The sequence below is a fragment of the Lepidochelys kempii genome, chromosome 7 (assembly GCF_965140285.1).
Source record: "Lepidochelys kempii isolate rLepKem1 chromosome 7, rLepKem1.hap1, whole genome shotgun sequence".
NCBI lineage: Eukaryota > Metazoa > Chordata > Testudines > Cheloniidae > Lepidochelys > Lepidochelys kempii.
The window spans coordinates 124505187-124528718 of NC_136386.1; the positions used below are offsets into that span (position 1 = coordinate 124505187).

The 23532-nt window shown below is 62.0% G+C and overlaps 1 protein-coding gene across 1 annotated transcript in view; it reads right to left on the reverse strand.

The window, feature by feature from the left end:
* SLIT1 (slit guidance ligand 1) overlaps positions 1-23532 on the reverse strand; it is a 138905-nt gene that overhangs the window by 40778 nt on the left and 74595 nt on the right. Inside the window, 3 exon segments of the mRNA XM_073354611.2 lie at positions 1539-1610; positions 2829-2900; positions 3699-3770. Of these exon segments, the coding sequence (XP_073210712.2) occupies positions 1539-1610; positions 2829-2900; positions 3699-3770 (216 nt within the window).

Below are 23532 nucleotides of genomic sequence, written 5' to 3' on the forward strand. Positions count from 1 at the left end.
CCAGCCCCCCAGAGCCCATGGCCTCAGCCCCCCAGAGCCCACAGCCCCAGCCCCCCAGGGCCCACGGCCCACGGCCCAGCCCCCCAGGGCCCACAGCCCCAGAGCACACGGCCTCAGCCCCCCAGAGCCCACAGCCCAGCCCCCCAGAGCCCACGGCCTCAGCCCGCCAGAGCCCATGGCCCAGCCCCCCAGGGCCCATGGCCCCAGAGCCCACAGCCCCAGGGCCCACGGCCCAGCCCCCCAGAGCCCACAGCCCCAGCCCCCCAGGGCCCACGGCCCAGCCCCCCAGGGCCCACGGCCCCAGAGCCCACGGCCCAGCCCCCCAGAGCCCACGGCCCCAGAGCCCACGGCCCAGCCCCCCAGAGCCCACGGCCTCAGCCCCCCAGAGCCCACAGCCCCCCAGGGCCCACGGCCCCAGAGCCCACAGCCTCAGCCCCCCAGAGCCCACGGCCCAGCCCCCCAGAGCCCACAGCCCAGCCCCCCAGAGCCCACGGCCCCAGAGCCCACGGCCTCAGCCCCCTAGAGCCCACAGCCCAGCCCCCCAGGGCCCACGGCCTCAGCCCCCCAGAGCCCACGGCCCAGCCCCCCAGGGCCCACGGCCCCAGAGCACACGGCCTCAGCCCCCCAGAGCCCACGGCCCAGCCCCCCAGGGCCCACGGCCCCAGAGCCCACAGCCCCAGGGCCCACGGCCCAGCCCCCCAGAGCCCACGGCCTCAGCCCCCCAGAGCCCACAGCCCCAGCCCCCCAGGGCCCACGGCCCAGCCTCCCAGGGCCCACGGCCCCAGAGCCCACGGCCCCAGGGCCCATGGCCCAGCCCCCCAGAGCCCACAGCCCAGCCCCCCAGAGCTCACGGCCCCAGAGCCCACGGCCTCAGCCCCCCAGAGCCCACAGCCCAGCCCCCCAGGGCCCACGGCCTCAGCCCCCCAGAGCCCACGGCCCAGCCCCCCAGGGCCCACGGCCCCAGAGCACACGGCCTCAGCCCCCCAGAGCCCACAGCCCAGCCCCCCAGGGCCTACGGCCTCAGCCCCCCAGAGCCCACGGCCCAGCCGCCCAGGGCCCACGGCCTCAGCCCCCCAGAGCCCACGGCCCAGCCCCCCAGGGCCCACGGCCTCAGCCCCCCAGAGCACACGGCCTCAGCCCCCCAGAGCCCACGGCCCCAGCTCCAGGGGCGCACGGGGACCCCGGGAGGGGCAATGGCTGAGCTGCGGCAGGCAGCACCAGAGCGTGGGAACAAAGGGGGGGCCAAAAGCTTCTGCAACGCGCTGGGTTGGAGGCAGCAGCACGTCCCCCCCGGCCAGCTTCCCCCCCACGTGTCCAGCCCAGCCCCGGGGCCCTGCCCTCCACCCATCCCCCGGGACCACCTGCCCCCACAGGTGCTGGGATTAGGGGTGAGGGAGTGCGGGGGGGCTGCAGTGCCCCCTGGCTTGACTGGGTTCCACCATATCCAGGGGTTACAGCCTGGTTCAATGGCCCTCAGCCCCCCACTGTGCTCCCTGCTCCAGCCCCCGCACCCATCCCCCCATCCCCCCCATACTCACAAGGTCCGGAGTCTGGGCATGTGGTTGAAGCTGGACACGGGGATGGCGCTGATGTTGTTGTTATTCAGTGTCCTGCAGGAGGCGACTGAGATGGGTCAGGGCCCCCCCCTGGATGGGACAGACCAGCCAGAGCCCCCCCCCCATGTCCCCCCGCCGGGACAGACCAGCCAGAGCCCCCCCCATGTGTCCCCCCGCCAGGACAGACCAGCCAGAGCCCCCCCACGTATCTCCCCCGCCGGGACAGCCCAGCCAGAGACCCCCCCCCCCACATGTCCCCCCGCCGGGACAGACCAGCCAGAGCCCCCCCCACGTGTCCCCCCGCCAGGACAGACCAGCCAGAGCTCGCCCCCCCTCACGTGTCCCCCTGCCGGGACAGCCCAGCCAGAGCCCCCCCCACGTGTCTCCCCCGCCGGGACAGCCCAGCCAGGCACCCCCCCCCACATGTTTCAAGTTGCAGTGGGGAAGGTTTAGATTGGATATTAGGAAAAACTTTTTCACTAAGAGGGTGGTGAAACACTGGAATGCGTTACCTAGGGAGGTGGTAGAATCTCCTTCCTTAGAGGTTTTTAAGGTCAGGCTTGACAAAGCCCTGGCTGGGATGATTTAACTGGGAATTGGTCCTGCTTCGAGCAGGGGGTTGGACTAGATGACCTTCTGGGGTCCCTTCCAACCCTGATATTCTATGATTCTATGATTCTATGTCCCCCCACCGGGACAGACCAGCCAGAGCCCCCCCCACGTGTCTCCCCCGCCGGGACAGCCCAGCCAGAGACCCCCCCCACATGTCCCCCCGCCGGGACAGACCAGCCAGAGCCCCACCCCAAGTGTCCCCCCACCGGGACAGCCCAGCCAGAGCCCCCCTCCCAGTGGGGACCCCCCAGGCGAACAGACAGACGCACAGACGGGTCCGAGTGGCTAGGAGGAGCCACTTGGCTCTGGCTCTGAGAGGCTCTTGGGCGAGTGCAGGGGGCCGGGGAGGGGGCAGATGCTGGGGCAGGGCCCACACGGGCTGTGTGCCCAGGGCCAGGGAGTTCCCGACCCCCCCCCAGCTCCGTGCCCCCTGCTGCCCGCACTTGGGGCTGATCCCCCCCCCACAGCTCTGCGCTGCTGGCGACTGGGGCTTGGGCTGAGCCCCGGTTTGCTCAGCGAGGCTTGGCCAGGCTGGCCACCCCCAGACAGCCTGTTCCCGGAGCTGGCGCCTGGAGGCCGGGCAGGTGGGAGCCCCCCACCCCTCCCAGGACAGCCGAACTCATGGCTCCGAATCCCGTGCCCCATGCCCGCCCCACTTACAGAACCTCCAGGCTCCGCAGCGCGCGGAAGGCCCCGTCCTCGATACAGCTGATCTGGTTCTTGTCCAGCTGCCTGCACAAGAAAAGGGGACCCAGCTTTGCCGAACAGACTCCAGGCCCCAGGACAGTCTGCAGGCCGGGCCGGCGCCCTGAGCTGGGCAGAGGAATGCCAGGGCCCAGAACAGCCACAGCAGGGGCTGCGGGTTGGGAGTGAGGGGCACTGGCCGAGCTGGGGGGAGCCCAGAACAGCCACAGCAGGGGCTGCGGGTTGGGAGTGAGGGGCGCTGGCAGAGCTGTGTGGGAGGCTTACGCAATATCTGCCCCCATGGGGCCCCCTCCTGGCCTGAACTAAGCAGATATTGCCCCAGGTGTGCCCCAGGGCAGGGCTGGGGACCCTGGGCACCACCATGCCTCCTGGCTGTGAGCCCGGGGCTTTGCCCAGGGGCCGCCCCCGTGCCATGGAGACGTGGCTCTCCCGGGCTGAGCCCCCCTCGTTGCCACGCTTGGTGGATCATCCTGCCCCTCGCTGCCCGGCACCATGTGCCATCGGTCACAGCAGGCAGAGGGGGGCAGGCTGCTGGGGCGTCCTGCTGCCCCGTGCGCTCCCACTGCAGAGGATGGGAAGGGCCGGGTGGTGCAGCGCTCGGCCATCTGCATCCCTGGGGAGCAGCAGAACACGGGACGCCCCAGGGACTCACAGCTGTCTGCATCCAGAGACCCGCCCTTCCCCAGCTGGACTCCCCACGCTCCAGCACCCCCAGCGTGCGTGATCCTGGAGCAAAGCACCGGGGAGCCCCTGGCCCAGTTCCGTGGCCCATCCCGGAGGGGAAGAGGAGCCAGGCCAGAGGGGGGCTGGACCACGGCCACTCACAGGTTCTTCAGGTCGGTGGCTCCGCGGAAGGCTTTCCTCGGCACGGCCTGGAGGAGGTTCTCGCTCAGGTCCCTGGGGAAACAAAATGTGGGCGGTGAAATCAGCGAAGCCCTGAAAGCAACGTCCCCTCCCTGAGAGTGGGGCACGCGCCGGGGGAACCGGGACGCGTCGGGTCAGCTCAGTGCCCACGGCTGCTATCGCCAGGCCATAGGGCAGGGACAGCGCCTTCCTAGCGGGCAGCATTCAGCATTAGCGATCAGTGTGATAGCTGGGGCCTGCGACCCCAGGACCTGCCTAGCACACCCCAGAGTATCTCCTCCTGCTTTAGGGGGCTTGGGGAATTTGGGACTTCCCGTGTGACCCCCGGACTGACACAGGGGCTCCCCCAGGACTCTCCGGGCCAGGCTACGCTGCAGTGAGGTAGGTTAATTCTGCCATTACACTGCCCGAAGGCCTGGGGTGGGCACTGGCAGGCAGGTGGCAGAATTCGTCCCTCCACCTGGCTCCTGTCTCTTGTGCTACGTCTACACTGCAGTGCTCCAGGGTGGGATCCACCTACGCCGAGGGGGGGTCGCTGCAGGTAACCCTGTGTGATGAAGCGGGACTGTTCTTAATGTTTCCTCTGAATAGTGTGGGGGTGCCTCAGTTTCCCCTAGGCAGTTCTTAAGTATCTAGTGGGTGCGGTAAGGGTGTATGATCCTTGCAGAGCCCTGGAGGGCAGGTGTGTGCAGGGGTCTGGACACAGAGAATGGCCGACACTCTGTTTCCTGGCAACTGATGGTCTGGGCCCTTCCCCCTGCAAGGTGAGAGCTGAAGGGTTGGAGAACAAAGGAATAGGGTGACCTCCTGGCCCAGGAAAGGGACAAAGCCCAGAGGAGGAGGGGCTGGAGGGAGTTTCAGTTTGGGGCTGGCTGGGACATGGAGTGAAGGGCAGACGTGGTTGTCTGGCTCCCTGCCCCCCAAAATGGACCCAGCTGAGGGGTCCTGTTCTCTGCACCTACAAGCTCTGTTTTAGACCATGTCCCTGTCGTCTAATAAACCTTCTGTTTTACTGGCTGGCTGAGAGTCCCCTGGGCTCTGGCTCAATCCCATATGCACCAAAGCCCATTCAGGGCTCAGTGCAGACACCAGCGAATGGCCCCAGGGCAGGAGCTGCTCTGTCCTGGCTGGCAGGGGCACCAGGAACACGTGGGCAGAGCCATGGGCAGTCCTCAGCAGGAGGCTGGCCAAGAGCCATCCCGTGCAATGGGATCCAGATTCCAGAGCACACGGACACCACCTGGTCACGCTAATCGGAACTGAATTCTCCCAGGCTTGTCTCAGAACCACAGATCTGGCGGGGGCCGGGCAGCACTGACCGGTTGAGAGCCAGTGAGAGGCAGAGACACCCAGGGGGATCACGGGGAGACTTCACTCCTCCCGCAGTCCTGACCCCTGGGGACTGGGAATGGCACCCCCCCGGCAGGCAGCGCTTTAAATCCAAACCAAAGAGGAAACGTGGAGCAGCTTCCTTGCAGCCAGGAAGGGTCTGTGGCCCCAGCAGCCACTCCCAGCCCAACCATCTGGAGGGGAGCGGCTCCCAAAAGAAATCGGGAGAGGGGGCATTACGGCTGCTAAGCCCCTTAGGGCGCTGATCTCACCAGCCCCAACACAGAGAGCTAGCTCCCTCCGAGCTCTCTGCTGCTCCTGAGTCAGCCAGGCGGAGATGGACAGACAGACAGCCCCGCTGTAGGTCAGGAAGAGCCAGTGGGGCTGGGCCCAGGCCCTGAGCAGCCAGTGACTTGGAAAGTTGTTTCCACAGAAGACTCTGACCTGGCCTCCCAGGGAACCAGGGGATGGAGGAACAGGGGCGCCTGCAGCCTCCCCGGGCTCGCGGCCAGGATGAACGCTGGTCCAGGATGGCTAAGGGCAAGGTGGAGCTGCATGGAGCCGGGGCAGGGCATGTCCGAATGGATCTGGATGGGACACGTTAAGAAAACCAACCCGAACAGGAGCCTGATTGGCCTGCACTGTCCCTAGGCCATGTGACCCAGGATCAGCGTCCGCCCCTCCTGGGATGTCGCCAATCATCCAGGCTGTGCGTTGAAGGAGAGGCGCTCTGCCTCAGTTTCCCCATCAGTACAACAGGAACGATGGTCCTGCCCTGAGGTTGAATTTGCAAAGGGCCTTGCCAGGCACAGCTTCCCTGGGACTAGGAGGCAGCAGGTCTCCCAAGGAGAGAGGGGCAGGCTGCCTCGGTCCCCCAGCAGTGACGCAGGGGGGAAGATTGGCCTTCAGCTCCGAGAGCCAATCCAGGGTGCACAAGGGGGCAAATCCAGCGTGGGGGACATGGGGCCAGAGCAGAGGGGCCCCTGCCCCAGAGCAGCCGGGTGTTCAGGGCTCTGTCTGCAGGTGGGCGCCCGCAGGCCCAGCGAGCCCTTGGCTGGCCGCGAGCAGCTCTCAGGGACACACACGGGGTGGGCAGGATGCCGGGGCAGCGGCAGGGAAGTCAGAGGAAAAAGCTCTTTTGACACATCGGAGCCCTTTGGAGAGCCGGGCCCTGGGCCTCGCACTAACCGGCCATGGGCGCAGGTGGGGTTTTAAAGGGCCTTCTAGCTCTGTGAGCGCTGACCTGCAGTTCATGTTCTGCCCAGGGGGTGGCGCTGACAGGCTGTCCTGGAGCTGTGGGGACAAACCTGGGTAAATTACCTCGTCCCCCCAAAGAAGAGCCCGGGGATCTGGGGGGGGGGCCTCGTCTCTTTCACCTACAGCCCTCGGTCCAATAAACGACAGAGCCATGGGTGTAGACAGGATCACAAGGCTCACCTCGTCTAACCCCCCAGCTGAGATGCAGGAGTTATTGGGTCTAAACCATCCAAGCCAGATAGCTTGTGAAGTCCCCACGCGTCTGTTCCACTGTCCTACTGCTCTTGCAGGTGGGAAGCTTTTCCTGAGATTGAATCTAAATCTGCTGTGCTGGAGTTCGAGCGAGTTGCCTCGTCATGCCCTCTGTGGCAAGAGAGAACGACCTGTCTCCCTCTTTTTGACGGCAGCCTTTCAAGTGTTCGAAGGCTCTCATGTTCCCCTGCAATCTCTTCTCTTCCAAGCTAAACATACCCAGTTCCTTCAGACTTTGCGCCCTGGGGAATACTGACGAACGAGAGGAGTCAGGGTAATATGGAGCCCCAGACCGGAGACACTGCAGACCCCTCCAGAGTCCAGCACAGCACGCCCCACAAACACTTCCCCCGCGGGAATCGCGTGAGGAAAAGTGGGCCTTTTAATGAAAGGGCTTGTTCCTTGCTGGTTTCCTTTTCTTCCCTGATTTCATTTCTTTCCCAAAGTTTTCAGTTATTTGAGGAAGAAAAAAATGTTTTGTTTCAAATGCATTTTTTGCACAAAAAATATCACTTCCCACCCAGCTCTATTCACACCCCTTCCCGCCTTCTCTTTGACCTCCAGAGACAGTCGCTGTGTCCTTAGCACGCCCTGTCTCCAAGCTCCGACTGGCCCAGCCACAGCGTATCGCCTCCTAGTGGGCACTGTCAGCACTGTGCTGAGCGCGTCGGCACTCAGCCGTTCCAGGCCACCGCAAGCGTTTGCTCAAAGGCTGACACCCGAGATTGACGTCTGACATCTCAGCCCCCTGCGATGTGCCCGTGCCGAAGGAATCCAAAGTATGAAACGCCAACAAATGGCCTGACCCTGCCTGTGAACCCCACTGGAGAAACCCGCCCCCTGAAAACGTGCGCCCATCGGCACCTCCCTCCCCTGCCCGCCCGCCTTGAGTCTGTGGCAAGTCTGTAATTCCGGGGGGTCTGTGCAGCGATGAGGCCTGATCCTGAGCGGGCCCCCGGGCGCTGCTGTGACACGTGTGCTAAATAACCCTTCCAGCAGACATGCCTCGGAAGGGCGCTTGGCCGGCAGCTGTCTGGGAAGGAGAGCAGCAGCCTCCCTGCTCTGGCCACCAGGGAGCTGTGACAATTCATTGCCCTGAACATCCGGCTAATCCCCGGCGCTAGCTGGGTGGGCAGCGAAACCTCCCAGCGAGACTCTGGCAGGGAGGGGCTGCAGCCTCTCCCCGGGATGGCTCGTGTGCCCCCGGCTGCTTTGCCACAAGCTGTGAGGCTGCCCAGGCCACGCGCCCCCCACGCACTAGACGCCAGGCAGGGCTCAGATCTGGGGGCCGAAGTCCCGCCCCCACGGCCGGGGCGACCCCTGCAGGGACGCTGGGGGTTCCCGTCTGCCCCGTGCACAGGCCCCATCCCACACTCAGCCAATGGCCGGCACCGCAGCACGGCTGGCTGCATGCACCAGCTCAGCCCCCCACGGCCTCTATTCTGACTGCTGGGGCCCTCCGGTCTGTTCCCAGCGCTCCCTGCCGGGCAGCAGAGGCCATGTCCCCCAGAGGGGCTGCTCCAGGGGGCTCTGTGGGGTCCTGGGGGGTCAGGCGTCTCAGAGAAGGCCGGGACTCAGGAATACCACAGACTCTGTGCATGTGAGCGTGGGCGAGGCGCGTGGGCCCAGATCCACTTGCACTGCCCGGGGGGACGACAGCACATCCTGCCCTGCGCTGGGACATGCAGCTCCCTGGCGAGAGCAGAGCTGGGCCACATCCTGCAGCTTCCCTCTGTGCTGAGCTGCCTGCCCGAGGGTGCTGCCCCGTCCGCTCGCTGCTGGGCTGCGGCTGCAGGATAAAGCCCTGTGCTGCCCAGCTCCATGGCAGATCTTGGTCGGGGCGCCCCGGGGAAGCCTGCAGCCCCCCGCGTGCTGCCCGGCCTGGCACTCAGCGGGGCAGCAATGGATAACTTCACTAGGACACGGCTTCCCGGCGGGGAGCCCACTCCAGCAGACAAAGCAGGCAGGCGAGACCAGGCAGGGCTGTTACCACAGCTCCGGCTCCGGGCTAATCCTGCTTTCACACTTTAACCTGATTGAGTCTTGTTTGGAGAGCCCAGCGGGATTACAGCAGGGTGCAGCGGGGAGGTAATTGCAGCCTGGCGGCCTGGGCCTTGCGTTCTCTGATCCCCGCTGGCTGCTGGCCGGGCAGCAGAGACCTGGCTTCAGCTGCGAGACGTCTCCTTGTGGCATGGAGTTCCCCACACCCCGTCTCCCAGCGCTGGGCGGCTGGGCCTGGCGGGCTCCCCTCCCCATCCCTGAAATCAGGGGCCAGATCCCCACTGGGCACATCAGTGTCACGGCTCCATGGAGAGCCCCTCCGGCAACACTGAACCCCCCGGCCACAGCAACCCCAGGCCAGCGCCCACCCCCTGACCACGCTGACCCCAGGCCAGCACCCCTTCCCCCGGCCACCCCGACCCCAGGCCCATGCCGACCCCAGGCCCACACGGACTCACAACCTCCCTCCCCACGGTCCCAGGGCTCAGCATCCCAGACATGCTCATCTCCTGGGGGACCACAGCGGCTGGGCCAGCCCTTCAGACAGCAACGCGCGGTCCCCCGCAGCTGGTGGCTCCAGGGGTCACGGCCCAGCCCTGCTTCTCCCCGACCTCCGCCCAGCCCCCCTACACACAGCTCTGGTTCCCTTGAGGGAGGGCTGGGGCCAGTCACCCCCCCAGCACCCCAAGATGGGCATACACCCCCTGCCCCCCGGCGGGCGGAGCCCAGAGCAGGAACGGCGGGATTTCCCCCGCACCCGCACCCACAGCGCGGCACGCAGCCTGCACAGGAAGCCCAGAGCCGGGGCGAAGGGTCCCGTTAACCGAGTCGTGCGGAGCAGCCCCATGAGCAGTCCCCTGCCCCCCAAACAGCACGTCAGGGCAGGCACGTCACAGACTCCACCTGAGCCAAGCGGATGGGTCACTGGTGCCAGGCACAAACCATCGCTTCCAGAGTCCGCAGCGGGGGGCTGGGCCGGAGCAATCTGCGGCACGCTGGCCCCCAGCTTCCCGAAAGCGCAGCGCTGGGCGTGCCTGGGGACCCTGGTTGCAGCGCGCCTGCCGGGGAGGTGGTGACAACTCCTGCGGGATCTCAGGGTGGTGGCGTTCCAGTGGGGCGCGGGCGGCCGTGAGCCCAGCCAGCGAGTGCAATCCCGTCTGCACGGGCAGGAGGCCGTGGGTGTGAATCCCGGGTTGACTGCAGTGGGGGATCACACCCGCCCTTTGCAAGCCCCTAATTCTGAAAGCCAGGCTCTGAAGTACCAGATCCCAGGTCCTGCCACACACACAAAGATGGCTCTAGGCCACCTCTAGCTCCCTCGCATCCTGGGCACTGGCTGGACTGAGCTCCTGGCCTGGCAGCCCTCCAGGGGCAGTCAGCAATTGCTGGAGCACAGGGTGCTCCCGCCTCGTCCCCTACCCCAAACGCGGGGCAGGTGAGGATCAGGCCCTGACTGCAGAGCCAGTGAGATGCCTCCCTTCCCCTGGTATTACCCTCCGTGCCAGCACTCTGTGCCCCTGCGCCCACGGCGGGTCTCCGCCCGTCCCCTGCCTGGTGCCAAGCAGGGAGCAAGGCAGGACTTGGCCTCCCTCACAGCTGGCATCTGAAATCGTCTGCTGCCGGCTCCCCATCCTGCCCCCGCCCCGAGCGCTCGGGGTCTCTCCTCCCCCCTGCACTGGGCCCTTCACATCCCCCTGCTCCAGGCGGGTCCAATCAAATGGAATTTCTATTGCTCGTTAATTCTTGCCTCGCCAGGCCTGTGTGCTGGGAACTCGTTAGCATCCAGCGGGCGCACAGCTCCCGCTCAGCATGGGCAACACGCTCGCGAGCAGATCAAAGGCATTAACCCTTTTGCTGCTGCCAGGCTCCTGCTCCCCAGACGAAAGGCTGATGCACCACGGCTCTCTGCTCATCCAGCAGGCCAGTTCTGTCAGCTTCGGTACTTAACTCCTTCATGCCCCCCATGCCGGGGACAGGATGGCCCAGCTATACCCCAGGAACTTTCCAGGCCTGGAGCAGGACGCTGCGCCCGGCTCCTCTCTGCCCTGCCAATGAGTGGGTGCCAACGCTTCTGGAGCAGGGGGGTTTCCAGCCTTCCCGCCAGTGGGGCTGGTCTGGGGAGAGGGACCCAGCTTCCCTTGGAGCCCGCCCCCCCAGAGAGGGGGATCTGCTGGGTTTAGCTACAGAAGTGGGGCCAGAGCCCACCTTCAGCAGCATCAGCGTCAATCTGCAGTGACCCCCAGAGAAGCCAGCGGAGTTGCACTGATGTACGGGCCAGCAGGACCTCACCCGGGCTGCCTGCCTCACACAAACTGCGCCAGACACTGCCAGAACAGAGACCGGGTCAGCCCAGAGGCCATCCAGCCCAGCGTCCCCTACGCCAGAAGGCAGCACCAGCTGCTGCAAAGGAAGGGCATGAACCTGCCGTGGCAGCTCTGGGACCACCGACTAAGGGGGAGCTAGTCAGGGGTTGGCACATGGCTGGATGCAGGAGAGGTTACAGCCCCATCTAACGGGCCATCAGATGGTCTCATTATCCACAGAAATGTCCAGTCTTTTGCTGAATCCCACTGATCCCCAGGCTTCAATGCCATCCTGTGGCAGTGAGTTCCACAGGCTAACAGCGCAGTGCACAGAAATGCACTTTGTTTTCTCAGTTTTAAATGAGCCGCTGTTTGATTTCCCACTGTTTGTTTATAATGAGACTAGGTCAGGCCAGCCCATCAATTATTCATAGCTAATGGCTCATGGCCGCCTAACAGCTGTGCAACGGCGCAGCCGAAACGGGCCAACCTCCTCATTGTGGCCAAGGCCTGAGCAAGCGCCGGAGTCTGAACACCCCTCTTGCCCCTTGAGGGGGATCCAGCAGGGCAGAGGGAGCACACCAGCAGGGGCTGGGGGAAGCCAGGTCTCCTGGAGCCTAGGCCCTCTTTGGTCCTAAGCTGACGCAGCACCTGGGGCCCCCAGGGACGGTGCAGGGGGCTGAGGAAGGAGATTCACTGAGGGCCAAGTGCAGCCTTAGCGTAAGGGGGAGCAGCGCCGCTGGTTGCACGGGATGTCATGCTCTCTTACCCCAGGACTGATCTGGGCCCCGCCAGCATGTCCCCCCCCGATCCCTGAGCCACGGCGAAGGCTGCAATTAGCACAGAGGCCGCACAGCCAATTGTGCGAGGCCGTTTCACAGCTGTTGGTCTCCCTCTGTATCTGGGGGGATGCAGGCAACAGCTGGCAGGCAGGACTGGGTGGGGGCGGGGCTGTCTGCAGCCGGTAGCCCTCTGTGCTGCAAGCAAGCCCCTTCTCGGGGAGCGCGGCCCTCGTAGGGGGCCCAGGCAGAGGGAGGGTGTCATGGAGTCCCCGGGCGATGCTCTGGAACTGCTCCCCATGAAGCCAGTCAGGACTCCGGGGCAGTCGCCTTTCTGTGAGCAGCCTGTCTTCAGGACACACAGCTCACCCGGCTTCCACCTTCCTGGGTTTGACCTCGGAGCATTCAGCATCCTCTGCCCCTCCGTGCACTTCCACCAGCGAGTCCGCTCAGCCAGCCAGTAAAACAGAAGGTTTATTAGACGTCAGGACCATGGTCTAACACAGAGCTTGTAGGTACAGAGAACAGGACCCCTCAGCTGGGTTCATTTTGGGGGGCAGTGAGCCAGACAACCCCATCTGCCCTTCATTCCATGTCCCAGCCAGCCCCAAACTGAAACTCCCTCCAGCCTCTCCTCCTCTGGGCTTTGTCCCTTTCACGGGCCAGGAGGTCACCGGATTCCTTTGGTCTCCAACCCTTTAGCTCTCACCTTGCAGGGGGGAAGGGCCAAGGCCATCAGTTGCCAGGAAACAGGGTGTCGGCCCTTCTCTGTGTCCAGACCCCTGCACACACATGCCCTCTAGGGCTCTGCAATGATTACACACCCTTATCCCACCCCCTAGAGACTTAAGAACTGCCTAGGGGAAACTGAGGCACCCCCACACTATTCAGAGAAAACATTAAGAACAGTCCCACTTCGTCACACCCTGCCCCTTCATCTCACTCGATGGCCAGGCGACCTCAGGGGCACAGGGGCTGGGATGAACGGAGCTCGTTTCATAAGGGCGATTTGGCCCTTGAGCTCAGCGGACAGGAGGATTGGCGTGGCCGGCTGGGAACAGCTGCCAGTTTGGGAGAAGTCCGGGTGAGCTTGTGCCCAAAACCCCAGACCTCACCCCTGCCCCACACCAGTCTGCTCCTGTCTGTGCCCGGGCTCGGCTACGTATGCGAGGTCCATCTGGCAGGCTGGCCCATCACCCACACCCCCGCCTGCAAGGGGGCAAGTCCGCACAGCTCGAACACAGCCCAGGTGCCCCTGGTTCCCATCCCCAGGGGCTGGGCACGCTCATGGCCACGTCTGGCGTGTGTGTGGGATGGGAGGACTATCCCTGCTGCTGAGCGCCCAGCTATGCCGCAGCGACCCTAGGAGCGTGGAGTAGGTCTGGTTAACTCAAGCTCGTTAAGGCCGTGGGAATGGGAGGGGTAACTGCTGTCACTCTTGTACTCGTCCCCCTGCCTGGGGGGTTCAGCACTGCTGCAGCGTAGTTGTCATGATCCGGGATCAGAGCCCCGTTGTGCCCAGCCCAGGACACCGCGAGGGTCCCTCCCCAGAGCTGCTCCCACGTGCCGCGTAAGGCAAGAGGCCGCAGGCTACACCAAGCCCAGGAGAGTGGGAGCACAGGGGGATTAGGAATGAGAACCCCCAAGAACCCCAAAGGGCAAAGCAGGCTGCTCCCTAAAACAGAGAGGCACGTTCAGCCCCCTTGCCCTAGGCTGGCTGGCTGCAGAACTGCCTGCTGCTAGGCCCAGCTTGCCCGCTTCCCCCAGAGCCCCTGGCCTGCAAGGAAAACCCCGGGGGACTGAAAGTGACAGACCGCGAGTTTAACACTGTTTGAATGGTTTCAGAATAGCAGCCGTGTTAGTCTGTATTTGCAAAAAGAACAGGAGGACTTGTGGCACCTTAGAGACTAACCAGTTTATTTGAGCATGAGCTTTCGTGAGCTACAGCTCACTTCATCGGATGCAACCTTCAGCACAGACCTCCGCCACTTGAGCTAGCAGGGAAACTCCCTTCTCTGGCGGCTCTCCTCTGGGCAGCCCAGCCCCATGCTCTGCGAGTGCCTTGCACTGAGCTGGCACGGCTTGTACGGACGCCACGCTCAGCGCCTCTGAAAACAAGGCCCCTGCACTCTGCAGAGAGGAGACAGGACCAGGAGCTGGGACATCTTAGCGCAACCCTGCCTGAAACTCCGGGCCGGATGCAGTGACAGCGCAGCGGGGCTTAGCAGAGAGTTTGAGACGATGCCAGACACTTCATGCCTGGCGCCCAGACCCCTCACCACCTTTTCCGGCAACAGAGACCCCCTCCAGCTTGTGCACAGAGATAACTCCTCCCCGGCAGGCTTTGTACTCTTTGTCCCCCCCAAATCTCGATGCTCAGTTGACACCCTCCTCCCCCGCCCACACAACCTTCACGAAGCAGAGCGCTCTCCAGCTTCCCTGGGCATTGCACCGTGCGGGGCTGCTGCGAAGGGCTGCTGCAGGTACTGCCCACACACAGGGTGAGTGAGTCCACACGGGCCCCGGCATGCCACACAGGGTGGCTCACGCACAACAGTGCCCAGCAGCCGCTACCCAAACCAGTCAAACACCCTGTGGCTCTCAACAGAGGCCGGGATGGGGAGCGACACCAGACAGCAAGAACTCGGTTTGCGGTGCCCTTTCATCAGTGAAGTCTGGCCGGCTGGTGACCCGCAGGCGGGAACACAGGGTGCTGGGAAGTACCTGGGCACAAGGATTAGCCCCCGAGTGTCCCGGCTGTTCTGGGGGGTGAGCTGACCTGCGGTGGGAGCCGTGCAGGGCTGTGGTTCTGAGACCCCCATCGCCAGCAGCACGTACTCCCCCGTTCCTCCGAGGACCCCCACACAGTTCATAGTCACTGGGCTCCGTTGTACCTGATGAGATGGTGCCGAGCTGCACTGCCCCATTGGGAGCGCCAGGAGGCACCGTGCCTCAGGGAGCCCCTGAGCTCTCTCCCATCCTGCCGGCTCTGGCTGGGGCCGGAAGGGGAGTCCCGTCAGCTGAGAGGTCTCCCCGCCACCACTGCTCCTCTGAGGTGCAAATGGAAAAGCGAACAGCCCTTCCTGCCAAGCCAGCGCTGAGCCCCTTGGGGAGCAGGCTGCCGCTCTCCATAGCCAGCCAGCCCATGGCTTTGTGTCCTGGCCGAGCTCAGAGCTAATTTACTTCTGGGCTCTGGGGCTTTTAATTGCTAATAAGTGTGAAGCCGGCCCCGCTCGCCCATCCGGATTCAAGTCAGGTGAGCGTGAATCCGAGCGAAGCTGAGAATTGAGTCCCAGCTGGTCCTGGGCTCTGGCAGGGTGTGATGCTGCTGGGGGCCTTTCCGCACCGCAGGCTCTCACCCCATGCCCAGACCCCTGGAAAAGCAGACTGGAGCCCTCTGCCAGGCTCTGCTTCCCACAGTCACTCCAGCTCCTCTCCCAGGTACAGATAGGCCTCAGCCAACTCCCAGAGCCAAACCCTGATCCAGATCCAAGTCTCTGTAATGGGCCGAACCAAACCTCCACATCCCAGGGATGCAGGGTTTGGAAGGTTCTGAAACTCAGATCTGAACCCTGCATCTTGACAGAAAGAGAATCATCCCGTGAGCAAACTGTGCTTGGCAGAGATGAGCTGCCTCAGTGGGAATTGAAAGCACCTTCTGGGCTCCCCACACTCAGTGTGCATACTTGGAAATAGGCAAAAAAAGAGGGGGGGCAGAAATTATTGGTCCAGGTTCTCTGAAAGGTTCCCACCCATGCAGAATCCCTATAAAGAGGGATTTGACTGTACAGGCGAATGTTTGAAAGTCCCAGATGCCTCCTAAATTAATACAAATGAGAAGCTAGAAATTATAGAAAATTGATAAGGGAAGCAAAGGGACACTAGGAGACCTCAATGGTTAGCTGAGTTAAGAACAATAAGGAGTTTTTTTATAGTATATTATGAACAATAAGAATCCTAACAATGATATTGATGCATTACTAGATGGAAACAGTAGAATTATCAATAATTCAGAAAAGGCAGAAGTGTTCAATAAATATTTCTGTTCTGTATTTGATGTAGTTGTGATGAAGCGGGACTGTTCTTAATGTTTCCTCTGAATAGTGTGGGGTTTCCTCAGTTTCCCCTAGGCAGTTCTTAAGTCTCTAGGGGGTGGGATAAGGGTGTGTAATCATTGCAGAGCCCTAGAGGGCAGGTGTGTGCAGGGATCTGGACACAGAGAAGGGCCGACACCCTGTTTCCTGGCAACTGATGGCCTGGGCCCTTCCCCTCTGCAAGGTGAGAGCTAAAGGGTTGGAGACCAAAGGAATCAGTTGATCTCCTGGCCGGGGAAAGGGACAAAGCTCAGAGCAGGGCGGGGCTGGAGGGAGTTTCAGTTTGGGGCTGGCTGGGACATGGAGTGAAGTACAGACGTGGTTATCTGGCTCACTGCCCCCCAAAATGAACCCAGCTGAGGGGTCCTGTTCTCTGCACCTTCAAGCTCTGTGTTAGACCATGTTCCTGTTGTCTAATAAACCTCTGTTTTACTGGCTGGCTGAGAGTCCCGTCTGACTGCAGAGCTGGAGTGCAGAACCCTCTGGCTTCCCCAGGAGCCCTGCCTGAGCGGACTCGCTGTGGGAAGCGCACGGAGGGGCAGAGGATGCTGAATGCTCCGAGGTCAGACCCAGGAAGGTGGAAGCTGTGTGTCCTGCAGACAGGCTGCTCACAGGAAGGAGACTGCCCCAGAGTCCTGCCTGGCTTCGTAGGGAGCAGTTCCAGAGCATCGCCCAGGGACTCTGTGACAGTAGTCATATCATATGATGATGATATTGCTCTTTCTATTCCACTAGTATCTTGGAGAATGTTAAACAGCAGCTAATAAAGTCAGAAAATTTTAAATCAGCAGCTCCAGATAACCTGCATCCAAGAGATTTAAAAGAGCTGGCAGAGAAGTTCATTGGTCCGCCAGTGTTGATTTTCAGTAAGTCTTGGAACACTGGGGAAGTTCCAGAAGGCTGGAAGAAAGGTAATGGTGTGCCAATATTTGAAAAAGGTAAACAAGATGTCAGCCTGATATGGATCCCAGACAAGCTAATGGGGCGGCGGATACAGGACTCAATTAACAAAGAATCAATGGAGGGTAATGTGATTAATGACAATCAACAGAGGTTTATGGAAAATAGATCCTGTCAAACTAACTTGCTATCTTTTTTGGATGAGATGATAGGATTGGTTGAGAAAGGTAAGAGTGTTAATGTGATACACTCAGATTTCACAAAAAGAACAGGAGGACTTGTGGCACCTTAGAGACTAACCAATTTATTTGAGCAGAAGCTTTCGTGAGCTACAGCTCACTTCATCGGATGCATGCAGTGGAAAATACAGTGGGGAGATTTATATACACAGAGAACACGAAACAATGGGTGTTACCAGACACACTGCAAGGAGAGTGATCAGGAAAGGTGAGCTATTACCAGCAGGAGAGCTGGGGGGTGGGGGTGGGGACACCTTTTGTAGTGATAATCAAGGTGGGCCATTTCCAGCAGTTGACAAGAACGCCTGAGGAACAGCGGGGTGGGGTGGGAGTGGGTGGGGGGAATAAACATGGGGAAATAATCTGTATGGTAACACCCATTATTTCATGTTCTGTGTGTATATAAATCTCCCCACTGTATTTTCCACTGAATGCATCCGATGAAGTGAGTTGTAGCTCACAAAAGCTTATGCTCAAATAAATGGGTTAGTCTCTAAGGTGCCACAAGTCCTCCTTTTCTTTTTGTGGATACAGACTAACAGGGCTGCTGCTCTGAAACTCAGTTTTCAGTAAGATGTTTGCCTGGGCACCGCATGACACTTTAACTAAAACACTCGACTATAAAATTCACACGACCCATTCAGTGGACTGAAAACTGGCTGACTGACAGGTCTCAGCATGTCACTGTAAGTGGGGACCAGGTGTGAGTGATTTTACCGCATGAAAACTCACAGAGTCACAGATTCCAAGGCCAGCAGTGACCATTGTGATCATCTTGTGGGACTCCTGTGTAAGGTCTTTTAGGAAAACATCCCATCTTAATTTAACAATGGTCAGTGCTGGAGAATCCCCCTGGCCCTGGGGGAGCTGTTCCAATGGTTAATTCCTGTCATGGTTAAATGGATGCCTTATTTCCAGTCTGAGTGTGTCTAGCTTCAACTTCCAGCCATTGGATCATGTTAAACCTTCCTTGGCTGGATGGAAGAGCTCAGGATTAAATATCTGATGCCCCTGTAGGTGCTGACAGACTGTGATCAAGTCACCCTTTAACCTTCACTGTGTAAAACTAAATAAATTGAGCTTCTTGAGTCCATCTCTATAAGGCGGGTTTTCTAACCCTTTGATCCATCTCATGGCTCTTCTCTGACCCCTCCAATTTATCAACATCAACAACTGCCAGACTGCATGGAGCTAAATCAGGGGAGGCGGCTCGGGAGAAACAAACAGGAAACGAAACGATGACAGAACTAAGGTACCTTCAGAGGGAAGGTCCAGGGTCCTTCAAGGAACGAGGTGGGAGCTGTTAATTGGGAAGTGCCCACCTGCCTGGCTCCCACCAGACTAGCAGGTTCAGTTTTCTGAGGCCTAGGATCAAAGGGGCACCAAACCATGAAAGACCCAGCCTAGAGAGGAGGGGGACAAGGGGGCAGCAGTGGCTGGAGATGAGTCTCTGGCAGAGACGCTGGGAGAACATGATAGGGGCTGTCTGTCTCTCCCAGGCCAGGAGTAGGGGTCTAGGCTGAGTGGAACTTACCCAAGCCTTGCAGGGAAAAGATACAGGTTTGGTAGGACCTGGCATACAGGCCTTTTATTGTTTTATCTCTTTGGTCTGCTGGCTGTGGACCTTTGGGGGAATAAATACTTTGCTTCAAAGAAGCGTTTTTGAGTCACTTTAATCAATTGCTGGTCACAGGCTCCCGCAGGTAAAGGGCATTCAGGTGCCCAACCCAGCAGGGCCTGTCATTTACCACAGCCGGTAAACGGGGGTGCAAGCCCAGAGATCCAATTGAAGAGTGCTGGGACCATGTGGTTGGACGAGGGTGAAGGTGGCACAATCTGTCACCAGACGGCTGCATGCGGGAGGGGCTCACAGGGGCCCAACGCGCAGCTCCCCATCACCGTGACACTGGGGCTCCAGGAGGATTCTCAGCCTGGGCATAACTGCGGGGGGGGGTCTGCACACAGCGATCCCCTCTCAGGAGTCTCAGAGACACAGCAGCTCGCTCTGTGCAGTGGACCAGGGGCTCTAGGACCCAGAGGAAGGAGCCACTCCACCCCATTACCCCGGTGGGTTTATTTTAACAGCTCTGATTGAAGCCAGTCTCCCGCTGACAGTTACACTCCTTCCTCATTATCAGCTCCCAGCTTCCAACAGCCAAGATGAAAGGGGGTGAAATCTCCCACCAGCGGGGTCCTGGCTGCAGGAACCAGAGAGGGAGAGATGCCCGGACTCAGGCTGCAGAAGCTCCCTGGTGGGGGAACAGATCTGGCCAGGGACTCATCTCCCAGGGGGCAGGTGGGGAGCCCCAGCACTTGGGGCATCGAGCGCTGGGCAGAGCCAGGTAAACGTGCCATAGGCCCCACACTGCACAGCCCCCGGGAGACTGGCCTAAATGGCTTGTCCCCTGTCCAGGCTCCGGTTCTGTGATCCTGTCAAACCGGCGCTCTGCAAGGAGCCAGGCCTAGTGAGGGCTGGGTGCGTCCGGCCGGGGAAGCCACGTCTCTGCACAGGGTAGGCCGCTGTGTTATCTTGGGTAACCACCCCCCGCCTGTCACAGTGCCAGTGAGAACGCAGCTCCTGATCCGAGGAGCTCTCGCTTCTGCAGCGCCCTAACGAGGGCACCTGATCCGCGCCCGCCACCCCTTGACAGGGTCTGGAGGAGCCTGGCTGGTTGGTTTCAGCAGGCCCCATTCTTCCGGAGCTGCGGGTTTGGGCTGATGCCCAGGGCTCTCTGCCACTGGCCCCTGGTGGGCTCCGCTCCCTGGATTCTCTCTGTCCTAGGGACAAGCCTGGATCAGTGGCTGGATCAGGGTATGCGTAGCTAACACAAATCCTTCTTCAAGCCCATCTCCCTCGGGGCTCTGCTTCCGGGGTTCCCAGCGGCTCAGTTGTCCCCTGCTGATTTAATGTCATTCCAAGACCAGCCTCCTTCGGGGGATGCTGCTGCACGGCCGGGGGTCACTCCCCTGCTCTGTCCTCTGGGGAGAGCCGAACCCCAGCCGAGCCCTTCGCACCGCAGCTCCCTGGGCTGACTGACACACAGCCGAGCCCTTCGCACCGCAGCTCCCTGGGCTGACTGACACACAGCCGAACACTTCGCACCGCAGCTCCCTGGGCTGACGGACACACAGCCGAATCCTTCGCACCGCAGCTCCCCGGGCTGTCTGACATACAGCCGAACCCTTCGCACCGCAGCTCCCTGGGCTGACGGACACACAGCCGAACCCTTCGCACCGCAGCTCTCCGGGCTGACGGACACACAGCCGAACCCTTCGCACCGCAGCCCTCCGGGCTGACTGACACACAGCCGAGCCCTTCGCACCGCAGCTCCCTGGGCTGACGGACACACAGCCGAGCCCTTCGCACCGCAGCTCCCCGGGCTGACTGACATACAGCCGAACCCTTCGCACCACAGCTCCCTGGGCTGACGGACACACAGCCGAGCCCTTCGCACCCCAGCTCCCTGGGCTGACTGACACACAGCCGAACTCTTCGCACCGCAGCTCCCTGGACTGACGGACACACAGCCGAGCCCTTCGCACCGCAGCTCCCTGGGATGACGGACACACAGCCGAACCCTTCGCACCGCAGCTCTCCGGGCTGACTGACACACAGCCAAGCCCTTCGCACCCCAGCTCCCTGGGCTGACTGACACACAGCCGAACTCTTCACACCGCAGCTCCCTGGGCTGACAGACACACAGCCGAATCCTTCGCACCGCAGCTCCCCGGGCTGACTGACACACAGCCGAACACTTCGCACCGCAGCTCCCCGGGCTGATGGACACACAGCCGAACCCTTCGCACCGCAGCTCCCTGGGCTGATGGACACACAGCCGAGCCCTTCGCACCGCAGCTCCCTGGGCTGATGGACACACAGCCGAACCCTTCGCACCGCAGCTCCCCGGGCTGACTGACATACAGCCGAAACCTTCGCACCGCAGCTCCCTGGGCTGATGGACACACAGCCGAACCCTTCGCACCGCAGCTCCCCGGGCTGACTGACATACAGCCGAGCCCTTCGCACCGCAGTTCCCTGGGCTGACGGACACACAGCCGAACCCTTCGCACCGCAGCTCCCTGGGCTGACGGACACACAGCCGAACCCTTCGCACCGCAGCTCCCTGGTATAGCCGAACCCTTTGCACCACACCACCCAAGGACGAGGAGGCATTGGAGAGAAAGGGGAGCTGGATTTGGCTGGGCAGGTTCCTCCTAGGCCAGGCCGGCAGGGATGGCTGTAGGGAAGGCCCCAGGTGCCGAGCCAGACCGTTTCCTGGTGGCCAGAGAAGTTCCCTTCTGCCTCGTCCGTCCAGAATCCATGTCTGAGCTTTCCCCGGAGGGACTGTTTGGCAGCAGGTCTCCTCTGGGGCACCTGGACTCCCGCCCTCTCCTTGCACAGCCCAGCACTGCTCGGTGGCCATTCTCCCTCTCTCACCGTCAGGACAGCCTTGCCTTGCCGGCGGTGGAATAGCGAGAGCTCCTGGCCGTATCCCAGGAGATCCGTGCCAGCTGGGCGTCACGGCAAACACAAGGAAATGGCGCCACAGCCTGGGCCCGCAGAGACAGCTTGGCAGGGCCAACGCTCCTTCTCTGAGCCTGGCATCGTGCTCGCCGACGGCAGGGCTCTGCCCGTGGCGTTAGCATGTCAAGCCTGCGCCCAAGTATCAATCTCACAGCCGGCCTGAGGCCAGCGGGCAGCTGCTCTCGCCTACCTCCCACCCGCCGGGGTGGTAAACGTTCGTGCCGAACCCGGCACTCCGCCGCACAAGGCTGGAAGCCGCACACCCAGTGCCAGCTGTGCCACACTCGGGCCACGGGGGCTCCCCCCAGAGCAGGGAGCGGGGGGGCTAAGGAACCACCGGGGACAGGACTGCTCTCCCAGCCGCGGGCTCTGTGCTGTAGGCCAGCAAGCGCTGCACCTGAGCCAGGAGTCCGGGGGCCTGGGGCCCCCTCTCTCCCTAGGCACCCCTGCGCTGGCTGACATCAGGTGAGAGCCCCCGCTCGAGGCCTGGAGACAGGCTGCTCCCTCTGCAGGCCTGTCCCCCTGGAGCCCCACATTTCCTGGGCTTCTGCAGGGGGAGCAAAGCCTGGCATTTCTTGTAGCAACAGATCACATGGCGGGGGGCATGCCAGCAGGGGTGGTACCCACCACGGCTCTGGTTTGCCATGTGGCCAGAAGGGGGGAGCTCAGCCAGGAAAACACTACGCGCTGAGCACTGCTTGCCCCAGTGCATGTGGGGGCCCTGTGGGGACACCCCCCTCTGGCCCCTCCATGCAGCAAGCAGCCCTCACGTGTGTGCAGGGCAGTCGGAAAGTGGGCTCCCACCCAGTGGAGCCTGCAGGGCTCGCTGCCCCGAGGGGGCATGTCTGGGCAGCGTACGGGCAGGGCTTAGGCTGTCCCCACTGCCCCCCAGGCACAGGGCCCTGCCTTGCCACATGCAGAACTTTCCCTGAGCACACAATGGGGCCAGGGGCCAGGCACTGCACCAGCCGGAACAGGCGCTCACCCCGCTGTGATGCACAGCCTGGCAGGGAATTTACACAGAGAAACGTGGGTCCCACCGTGTTCACGACTGAAATGACCAGGCCTGCTCCAAAAGCCGCCCCCTCACTCAGCAGTAACCTATCAGAGCTGCCACACTCTGCAGCTTAGCGGGCAGTGCCGTGGCATGCCGGCTCTGCCGGGCTGCCCATACCCCAGGGCCCAGGTGGGGAGCAGGGCCCCAGTCCTAGAGCAGCACCCCAGCCCCGGCCCAGCAGAGCCAATGGGAGGCGTGCGCCTGATCAGCTAAGCAACCATTCCTGAGTTGTCTGCGAGCCTGGAGATGGGGCTACAGAGGGAGCAGACGTGGGGCGCTGAGCAGGGGCGAGGAGGTCGCAGGGGCTGGTAGCCAGCCTGACGAGAAGGCTCCCCAAGCAGAACGTGCTGCCCAGTCTCTGGTTTGTCCGGGGCCAGGCCAGCTGGACAAGCAGAGCCCTCGGGCTCGAGCCAGGAGCGCTGACAACAGGCAGCGTCTCGGCCTGGGGCAGCGCGTGAAAGGGGCTGTCACTGCACAGAGCCCTCTGAGCCCTTCGCCCACCACGCACAGCAGGGAAGCCCTGTGTCCCAGGCCCTGGGCGACCCTGCCCGACCCCCAGCATTCCACTAGCCCCCGGGGATGCCAAGCCCATACGGAAACTGCGGTGGGAATGAGGTGCCAGCCACTGCTCTAGGACACGTCAAGTGACTCCCTCCCTCCGTCCCCTCGCCAGGAGGCTACAGGCTCCCCTCTAGCAGGATGCACGTGCCTGCCCAGTGACTCACATTGGAAGGCCTACGGGGCCAGCGAGGAAGGACCGGCTGGTAGTGATGGGGGTAGGGTGTAGAGAGCTGGTTCCTGGGTTCTAGTCCCAACTCAGACAGTCCCTTCCTCCTTCTATGACTCAGTTTCCCCAGCTGTAAAACACGCTCAGGGACTGTAAGGCTCCACTCACTGAGGCCCATGGGTAGACGGGGAAGTTGTCACCACAGCCCTCTAACCAGCAGCAAAATTAAAAGCCTCTAAAGCAGAGGAGTTTGTTTGGCCTCCTCCATAGCCAACAGTCTGGAAAGAGCCAGTGCAGAATTCATTGACTTTTCCCCATGTAGATTTGGGGAT